The 10,644-nt window shown below is 41.7% G+C and overlaps 1 protein-coding gene across 1 annotated transcript; it reads left to right on the forward strand.

Moving 5' to 3' along the window:
* The first annotated feature begins 3,653 nt into the window (after positions 1–3,653).
* LOC115629508 (mitochondrial import receptor subunit TOM40 homolog 1-like) lies at positions 3,654–10,644 on the forward strand. The gene is made up of 3 exons (XM_030525989.1): positions 3,654–3,815; positions 8,954–10,374; positions 10,448–10,644. The coding sequence occupies exon 2, from the start codon at positions 8,963–8,965 to the stop codon at positions 10,235–10,237; it is 1,275 nt and encodes a 424-aa protein (XP_030381849.1). The 5' UTR covers positions 3,654–3,815; positions 8,954–8,962; the 3' UTR covers positions 10,238–10,374; positions 10,448–10,644.

Consider the following 10,644-nt stretch of genomic DNA (forward strand, 5'->3'; position numbering starts at 1 on the left):
AAGAAGAGAATGGCGAAAAGAACCGCCGCTGACAACAACAAAGCAAAGACAACAGGAGATGAACAACAACCGTGCTGGCAGTACGCTGCGCCGATAATGACACCGATTCTCGTTCCGTCTGTTTCTTGCTATGCCATCCAACCAACCGTCTGCTATGTTCTGCTCTGCTCTGTTCTGTTCTCTTCTGTGTTGTTCTGTTCTGTTCCGAGTATTATGTCCAGAGGTCCCAACGTCCCAGCGTCGCAGCAGCGTCCTCATGTGAATGTGCAAGTTGAGAGGTTTATTTGGTTAAATGCTGAAAATTGCCAAAAGCAGCCAGCAACGGATTGGCAAGAGTGGGGGCCTCTTCGTCGTTGTCGTTTGGTCAAATGGAGTCGTGGCAGTTGCCGTTGTGGCGTGCGCTTTGATGCACTTTCTGGGTTGTTGCGAGTCTTGTGTGACTTGATGAGCTGCGGCTGATACTTAGTTGGGGTTTAATGGTGGGAAAAACTGCTGTGAGCTCAGCTCGTTGTACGCTGTTCACTGAGAGTATGTCAGGATGCTGGAGCTGCGAATTGGGCGTGATTGGAAGCTAGACTAGACCAGCATCAGCACCAGCACCGACGAAGTGTGGGAAAGCTAATGGGTTGTAGGTGGTGGATGGGGAAGGGGAAGTGGCAGTAGAGGTGGGAGGAGGAGCTGATCTGCTAATGCTAAAGGTAGCATGACAGCTAAGCAAGCGAAAGTTCAAGCCAGACCTGTGAATGAAATTACATGGTGGTTTGAAAAAAATTCGACAACACAATGGCTATATGGTACGATTTTACATTTAATTGATCATTCATATACGAGTATAGCGGTGTGTTTTCATCTTTAAATGAAATGAGTTGTACTTTTTTATCGACCCCGTTCGGAGGTGAAATGGTTCACAAGAATTTCAAGCTTGGACCAAAGATTTCAGGCATTGTAACAGAAATTAGTTCAACAGCATCAGATCTAATAATCTTTATCGTTTTTCTAATAGGTTGAGCGATTAGTTTGCCATTTTCCTCAACAGTTTTTCATAATAATTTGTATTATTTTTTTGAGAACACAATGGCTATATGGTACGATTTTACATCTAATTGATCATGCATTCTTATATAGTGTGTTTAATTTTTACATTAAATATGTTGTTTTTATCGACCCCGTTTGGAGGTGAAATTGTTGACAACACTTGATGCTGTTTTGATTTCGCAGTTCAACAGCAGCAATCTTAAGCTTATTAATCGTTTTTCGAATAGACCCAGACTTATAGTTGGTCGATTAGTGTCCTCCACAATTTTTTCACAATAATTTTTATATTTGATCAGATTTGTAATCTTTTCAACCCACATGCAAGAATTTAAAGTTTTTGATAAAGGCTTGTGAATCGAATGAAGGGAAGAGTGTCCCTATATCAACAATTTGTATAGATATAATTGAATTACAGAGCAGTTTGGTGTTTGTAAAATGTAGAAATTGTGCCTTGCGGTCCAATCATGAACAACTATAGCCCAACCTAGTGAAATACATTGGAAACCAATTCACAGAACAGACAAACAATGAATGGCAATGCAAGTGCTTGCTGGGACAATGAAGGGCCAATGATACAACGACTACATAGTAGATACAGAAGTTGGACGAACTAAGCCAACGAATGCCATACAATGGTCAATTGTTGGACAAAGCATTCAGGGGGGTACGTATGCTTAAAACAATCCAAGAAATAGAAACGAATTGATTAAACGAGTCAACCTGCAATAAAAGAGGAAAATATCAAAACACATATGCACAGAGACTGGGGAAAGGGCCCAGCGGCAGGGAAGGACAGTCATACCGCACAAGACAGACAGACAGACAGACAGACAGACAGACAGACAGACGAGCAGACAGTAACATAAGCCCAGGAATTGTCGACAATTGACCTCAGCTCCATACCCGTGTGCTCGTCCCATGCACTTTGCATTACCAATTACAAAACCCAAAGGTATACGTACGTATAGATACATAGAAACATGGTATCTATAGAAGGAAACAAGCGGACAAAAAAGTAAGAAGTACAACAAGTACCAACTATGGACAAAAAATGCAAAACGTCAATAGCACGACAATTGACGCCGCAATCAAGCCAAGTGTTAGAGTGAGGAGCTGTGCTGGAGGAGGGGCAGACGTGGTTGAGGGAGTGCAGCAGGAAGGGGGGGGGGGGGGGGGGGGGGTCGGCTCATTGTTATGCAATTGCGATGCAAGTCAATTAAAAACATACAACCCCCAAATGCAATGGCAGTGGATTACCAAAGCGCCACAGCGCTAAGCAGCGGACAGCTGTTACTTCATCTCCTTCTCCTGTTCTACACAGAGAAAAATGTCGCCGCATCTCAACAGTTAAAACCGGGAAAAATAATTTCGCTAATAACTTTTCTTTGGACTAGCCGATATGTAAAATATTTCATAACGAGTTAGAGTGGGAAACATCATTTATGTAGCTTTAGAAAGAAATAAGGGGAAAATAAAATAACTTGTATTGTCTGGGGTTTGGCAGAGCTTCCACGCCAAGTTGGATCTATGTGGGCTCGGAAGTTTCTGAAACCCAGGCGTTCATACAGACCGACGGGCATGACTAGTTAAAAAAATGATTATTAAAAATATATATACTTAATGGGGCTGGAGATGCATCTTCCTTAAATTTGTTGAATCTGCTTCGTTCCAACTATATGAAACTTCTCAACTTAATGGCTGGAACTACTAGGTATGGAGACACACATCTTTCTATCGATGAAGAATTGAATAGAAAAAGGACTATCGCAAAGATTCTTTAAATTTAATACACAAACTTTTGCATTCCATGAACTTTAACTAAAAAATATTTAAAATATGTATATTTTTCGAGTGCATTGCTTGCGACTGCGGGCATATCGTTGACCCCTTGGTATGGCATTGCCTGCGTCCGTGGCACCCTGGCCATAGCCATGTATGAGTGAGACATAATCCAATTAGCAATTAGTCGTGTAAGTGTGAGAGTGTGTGTGTTTGTGTTTTGTCGTCGGGTTACCTGAATCGTCTTTAGATGGTTCAATAGATAGGCTTGACTTGGGCCTTTTGTTAAATGCAGGCATTCCACTCAGTCGACCGACCACTCAGGTAGCTGGCCAATGCGTTACGCATGCCAATGGGCCCTGTTGACTTGAGCCTCGAGTCTTGGGCCTCGAATACCGTCTAATAACTCAATTCGGTTTGCCGAGGCATGCGCGCCAATGTGGGCACTTGTAAGGCGTTGCACGTTATGGCCAACTTCCTGTAAGCGCATCAGACAGTTTTGCCTGCACAATTGGCCGGACTTGGAATGTTTTGATGTCTGATGGCATGAAAATGTGCCATTCCCCAGATGCCAGGCAGTTGTACAAAAAAAAAACCTGACTTGTCCGTTACAGAGGACGGGATAATCGGAAAACCAAGCTCAGACAGATGCTAATCAAGAGCTGCTGATATGCCTCGTGAATTTCATAATTTTTACTTCTCTTCGTTTCTAATGGAGGGATAATGATAATGTCTAAGCAGCCTTTTAATTTTTGTACTGCATAGTCAGTCAATTCTGGGATTATTTTATGACAAGTCTGAGTATTTTCTATCAAAAACATTTACTTTTCTTAATTTCATTTTAAATAATCTCGCTTTATTTGCTGTACTTTTTTTTAGAGCAAAGTTATGTGCCTTTATGCGGTAAATTTTCAAAAAGTGTATTACTTTAAAATTGTTTGTGCAATTGAGGGCGTTTTTATTTTGGAAAATCTTGTTCGTGAGACCAACAAACCCAGTGGGTAAGTCGCCAACAATGAATGTAAATATTGTGCCCTCAGTTGGGCGCCAGAGCTTTCGATGAGGGGTCATAGCGCCACGTCTTCCAAGAAGCTCAACAGCACTAAGCTGGGTGTGGGGGAGGGGAGGAGGGTTTAAGTGCAAGTGCACATGTGGCTTATCATTTATTATAATTTTCGACACATTTCTTTTTACGAGCAACAACTGAATTTTAATTTAAAATTCATTCATCATACTTAACAACCAAAACACAACACGGACATAGGAAACGGAGCAGTGTGGGGGCAGTGCAGTGAAGAAAACAATCCTTCGTTTGTATTTCGAATGCACTTTTTTGATGTATCATTTGGTTTTGTGAACCCCACAGCCATTCTTTGTGGCTGGTATTCGACTTAGCTACTTTATTGTATGTGTATATGTTTTTGTTTTTTGTAATTTCGTTAGCATTATGCGGGTATTCATTTCAAGCCAGCATCATCCAGCAGCAAAAACCAGAACCAAAGTTTTATGTCGACCATTACAGCGACACTGTAGATTGCATTGTAGATGAGGATAGAGTCTCGAGTCGGCGTAAAAAGTAGCTTAATGGCATTTGGGGCCGTCGCAGAGTCGTGCCGCCGGGCTACACGATGCACCACATATACATACATACATAAGTACACTTGAAACTGACAATCATTGGCATATTTTTCACACTAATTCAATTCTTTTTGTTTTTCTCATTGCTCGTTGCTCATTGTCTGCGTTTCACATTTTTGCGCACTGTTTTTGGAATGTCGAGCAAGCGGCAAACATAATAATTATAATCTGTACGATAATTTTCTTGCACTTGAGCTTGAAAACAAATGAAGTAGCAAAGTGGGAGCAGCGAACGTTGAAACATGCTCTTGAGATTGAGTTTGCGTGCCAGGGTTGTGATTGTTCAAGCAGAAGATCTGTGCCCCACATTGGGCGCTGAAAAAACTGTGATCTATTGTACAAAATGATGTGCTTCGGAATCAAATTATTTTGGGGGCTATTATTTATTATTTATGCGTCCTACATTAGGCGCTGCCTCATATAGCCTGAATAAACTGTGATCTATTGTACAAAATGATGTGCTTCGAATCAAATTTTTGGGGAAAAATTATGTAGGCTACAATTATTTATGCGCCCTACATTAGGCGCTGGCTCATATAGTATAAGTCGACTGCAATTTACTGTGCAAAAATCAAGTCATGCATTATTTTCCGCGCCCTATATGGGGCGTTGGGTCATAACTCATGGTTTTGTGCAAAATATTGTATGTAATCTCATTTGGATAGATGCAGAATTTATCCAGTAATTTAGGAATATATTTTGGCAGTGCTGTCCATTTGTCTTTTCCATGACATCGGCAGCAGCCGCAGCTCATTTGCAGCTAATTTATGTAGTAGACAGATAGCTGCATGGCCGTCAGCCCAGCCCCTGCCATCTTTCCCAGTTAATCTCAATGGCTGTGGCGCGCATGCAACAATGGTTGCTAATTATGCGCAAGTTTTTGGATCAACTTCAACTAATTGTCTGTCAGGGCGAACGCAACGCCCTGGCCCACAGAGAAGACCAAGCCAAACCAAACCAGACACCACACTAGACCCAAACTCGAGCCCGACCCGACACAGCGGAGTCCAGAGCCTCGCCAATTGTCTGCCAAAAATGCGTGGCGGGTGACTGAGGAACTAGGGACTAGTGGGGGGGCTGTTAAGGGCGGGAGGAAGACAAAGCCAAGTCAAGTGCTGCCACAAAATTATGCTAATATATATGCATGGCGGCTGCTCTGTGGCTTTCTCTGTGTGTGTGTGTGTGTGTGTGTGTGTGTGTGTGTGTGTGTGTGTGTGCATATACATACATAATCCTTTATGTACTTACAGAAATACATATGCACACTGGATCTGTCCGCACTGGCTGGCTCGCTGGCTCGTCGACTATATTATCAACATCATTATCGTCATTATCAACGGCAGCTCGAGTCGAGTCGAGTCGTGAGTTAATCATGAGAAGAAGAACAAAAAAAAAAAAAAAAAAAAAAACAACACTTTTGCAGCAAATGCAATAATTTCAACTAAAGTCCCAACTATTTGATGGGCCGAGAGTTCGGCGGGGGAGTGGTTAGCGCCGTTGGCCAGATAGGCAGATGGGCGTGAGAACTTTGTTCAGATTCTGTTCTGTTCTGTTGTTATTGCTGGTTGATACGCTTGAAGCTTAAAATGCGACTACGCAAAGCTCCACCGTCCATGCATGCCATCATATACATGTTACATATATATATATAAGTATATACTATAGTATATACTATATGAGCGTTATATTAAATCCTTCTGGTAAATACAGCTGTGCAACGTTTACGCGCACGCCTTCGCGACCACGCCTACGGCCCAAAGTCCACTTACAACTGGCACGTCACACTTTAAGCCTTTTGTTTTTGCAGTGGGGTAGGGGGGTGGAGGAGGGGTGGGGGGTGTGGTGCTATAGCGTTAGCGGCTTTCGCTTCGATGTCAGCATCAGCATCAGCTTTGGCGCCGGCGCATAATCCGCGCGTTTTTTGCCAGCAAATGTTTTGCTTTTTAATTAAAGAAAATACATTTTAAAGCGGGCGGCTACAAATGGCTACAAATGCTGCCTGATAATAATAGCAACAACAACAACGGCAGCAGCAGCAGTACAAGTAGCAGCAGCAGCAGCAAAAACAAAAACAATAATAATAATGTGCAACAAAAGACAATTGTGCTACACAGAAAGGCAGAGAGGGAGATAGAAGGCCTCCACTGGACTACAAAATGCCCTTTTGGAGTGCTTACTGGATTAAAATTAAAACGAGAAACGAATAGGGAGATAAAGAGGGAGAGAGCTGGAGGTAGGGAGTGAGGGATAGCAGGCATCAGAGTAGAGGAGGCGTGGAGGCGCGGCGAGGGCAGCATAAAAGACAAGCAACAATTCTTTTCTATGCACGGCAAGAGACTTGCAACATAATTGGAATTTCCTTTTTCCTGTCTGTCTTGTTGTTGCGTTTCTTCTCTGCCAGTTACTTCAAGTGGTTACAGCAAAAAAAAAAAAAAAAAAACAATAATAAAGAAGAGTAAAAGAGGGCACCACATTGGGCTTGTACTTGGCTTGACCATAAGCTAAAGCCGACCTGTCCATATATACACATATATATATATATATAGATATACATACATACATACACGTATCTACAACGCACAACAAAAGCAACAAGGTCTGAGCGCCTAGGGTCGCTGACTTTCAACTTCAAAGTTGTTGAGGGACTGATGCAATGCATCAAAATCATCTCATCTTACTCGAAGTTCAGCATCGTTTAGAATTACTTAACTGGTCTTTACTTTTCATGGTTAATTATGATTATGCGTGAGAGAACGATGACAATTATAAAAATTCCACAAACTTCGATAATAAGTAATTCTGTAGCGCTGCGCATTTCATCTTTACTCAACTTCTCTTCGAAGAAGATGGCTAGTTAGAAGAAGAGCGTTAAGTATTTTAACGACAAAACGAATTTAGGACTTCAATTCTAGCTAATGCTGCAGTGCTTTGTATTTTAACAAATTAAAATGAAGACTTTGCTTCTAACTAAACTTTTAGTGCACTTTTAGTGAGAGTAATACAACATTTTTGGATTTTTCAATCAAGATTCTTCAATAAGAATTTCAACGACAAAACGAATACAAGGCTTACATTTTAATTCAATTTGCGGCAAATTAAACTTAAGACTTCGTTTCTACATAACTTTTATTGTAAAGTGGTTAAGAGAGTAATACAGTCTTTTTGGATTCTTCAATCAAATTAAATGCTTCATTAGTTGGTGGCTAATTAGAATAAGAGCTTTAAGTATTTCAACACACTTTTTAAATAAATTCGCAGCAAATTAAACTTAAGACTTCGTTTCAAACTAAACTTTTATTGTAAAGTGGTTGAGAGAGCAATACAATCTTTTTGGATTCTTCAATCAAGATTCTTCAATAAGAATTTCAACGACAAAACGAATACAAGACTTAAAATTTAATTCAATTCGCAGCAAATTAAACTTAAGACTTCGTTTCTGACTAAAATTTTATTGTAAAGTGGTTGAGAGAGTAATACAATCTTTTTGGATTCATCAATCAAATTAAATTCTTCATTAGTTGCGACGCTTTTAAGCTTGTCTTAGCTCTTCACATCTAAATAGATTACAAGAAAGTTGACAACTACAAGTATTTCATAGACATCGGCACAGTGCTGTGTTAGGTTCCATTTTCGGGCAGTCAATTGGCCTATATAGGTGGCTTAGCCGTTAGCACAAAATTTAAAATTGCCGTCATGGGACCCTACATATGGAAGTAGACAATCCAGTTTATTGTCTACCTTTCTTTCTCTTCAAATCAGAGAAAAGTCTAAGCAATTAGACCAGTTTTGAGCCGGCCTAATTAGAAATGGTCGGACAAAGTTTCACATTACATTTGCGCTTATGCTGGGAGCCAAACCAAAAAAGCCAAAAAGAAAAAAAAAAATGAAAATAAATATAAAAAATATATGGAACAAGCCCACTTAGTGCCAACAAAAAGTTTACCGCTGCTTTGCTTTTTAGAAGTTATGGCTGCTTGACTGTCTCCGGCACGTTTTGAAACATAAATTGGACTACGATGATATGCAGCTTTCGTCAGACGACGCACTCACTGAATAGTTGGCTGGCTAACCCGACCCAATCCGCTCACTGACGACAATTAATTTCTGGTGCTTCGCACAAACTTTCGACTGTGTTAAGCAACTGGCTAAAAAGCGCTAAAAAGGCAGGCCACTGGCCCAACAGGAGAGAGGGGGCTAAGGGCATAAAGTTGCGTTAATTAATTCCACTTTTTTTTTTGTTTTCTGTGTTAGAACGAAATGTTGCAAGGCGGCCAAAAAAACATGCTTCGGCAAATTAAGCGGATGTGGTAATTGTTTGCTGTTTTTTTTTATTTTTATTTTTATTTATTTTTTGGTTAGCCGTGTGAGCGGCTTGGGAGTTTTGTGGCCTAAAAGTGCGTGGGGCCAGCCGTCTAGACTGTTGTTGTTGTTGTTGTTGGTTAAACCCCAAACATTCATATGTACATAGCAAAGTATATCAATCATCGCATCTCTTACACAGCCAGCAAGCATGGGGAATGTGCTCGCCAGCCAACCCTACAGCCAGGAGGACAGGGACAAGCTTTTTCGTCTGTTCGGCATACGCATGGCCAACGAGGGCGATGACAACACCTTACCAACTGGTCGAGGTACTCAAAAGTACTCAAAAGCTTCGGATCGTCGTATGGAAATCAAATTGGATCGCTTGAACGAGCAGGCGCGCATTGAGGAATATCCCGAAGGCAAAAAATCAATTGAGCCACAATTGCAATTGTCGGTGCCATATCCCACAGCCATACCGGCCACCAGTAACAACAACAATAACAACAACAGTAGCGGTAGTAGCAGTATCAGTAGCAGTAACAGTGGCAGTAACACAATTACTGCCATCAACATGGGGGATCAAGCGATGCAGCAGAATGAGCCCGACCCTGAGCGACAAAATCCTGGCTGTGTTGGCGATATCCATCGCAAATGTCGGGATGTACAGCCGACGCCCTTTGAGGGTCTCAAGTTTATTGTAAACAAGACAGTTAACAATAATTTCTTCATTGGGCACACCCTACAGTTGGGCAAACCACAGAACTCTAAGTACTTTTTCAATGCCACCTATGCGGGTAAAGGGGCCGCGGCCTTCACCAAGGAATCATACCCCATGCTGACGGGTGAGATGGATACGGCTGGTAATTTGACGGCCACATTACTGAATTACCTGACGCCACGTCTGCGCACGAAATTGCGCGCCGCCATAATCGAATCCAAACTGGTGGATGCCAATTTCAGTGTGGATTATATGGGGGATGACTTCACCTGCTCCTGTGTGGTGAGCAACATTGATTTCAAGAGACGCACGGGACTTGCTGTGGCCTCCTATTTGCAGGAGATTGTCCCCAAGTTGGCGATAGGTCTGGAGCTGGTTTATCAAAGCGAAGATTGTGTGCCCGGCGGCGAGGTGGCTGCTATCTCTGGCCTAGCGCGCTACGAAAATGGCAGCAGACTATGGTCCGGCATGATAAATGTAAACTCTTTGGAGATGTGCTATACACAGAGCTATGGGGAGAGCCTTAAGGCCAGCGTACATATGCATGCCAACATATTGAAGCGGCAGGCAATCACACGTTTGTGCTATCAATGCGACATACCCAAGGGGCATTTCACGTTTCGCGGCTCCGTAGACACGCGCGGAGTCATCAGCGGGGTGTGCGAGAAGCGTTTGGTACCAATGCCCATGCTCCTGGTGCTTAGTGGAAAATTAAATCACTTATCCAGTCATTTTCGTTTTGGAGTCGGTGTGGTGCTGGATTAGTTGTGAACAGATTTCTAAATCATAACCCCAGTCATACAACCGATGTAAATCCTTGTCTTTATCTTTACGTCTCTGGAATTATCTAACTTGTTGTGAACTGGTAAAAAGTACATATATGTTTGTAATTGTTATATGAGGTATGTGATAAGCCTTTAAAGCTTTAAAAAGCCTTGTCAGGGCTCTAAAATGTATATTATATTTGTTTTCCAGAGTGCCTCAATGAACTTGAAATTAGCCGCGAAGCCGTATATTGCACACAAAGTATTTCGAACTCAAATGGGGGATTTTTGGCTACAGAGTGACAATTATGTGAGCATGTGAAAAAAACCTTTGCTCTAATAATCAAAATTACTAATAAAAATTATTGTGCCCTTCATTTGGCGCCCAAACTTTTAATGTTACAGTAA

The sequence above is a fragment of the Scaptodrosophila lebanonensis genome, unplaced genomic scaffold (assembly GCF_003285725.1).
Source record: "Scaptodrosophila lebanonensis strain 11010-0011.00,11010-0021.00 unplaced genomic scaffold, SlebRS2 tig00000155-arrow-arrow-pilon, whole genome shotgun sequence".
Taxonomy (NCBI): domain Eukaryota; kingdom Metazoa; phylum Arthropoda; class Insecta; order Diptera; family Drosophilidae; genus Scaptodrosophila; species Scaptodrosophila lebanonensis.

What these genes read in the sequence shown, in the direction of transcription:
- LOC115629508 (XM_030525989.1), top strand. Translation starts at nt 8,963, where the DNA reads ATGGGGAATGTGCTCGCCAGCCAACCCTACAGCCAGGAGGACAGGGAC.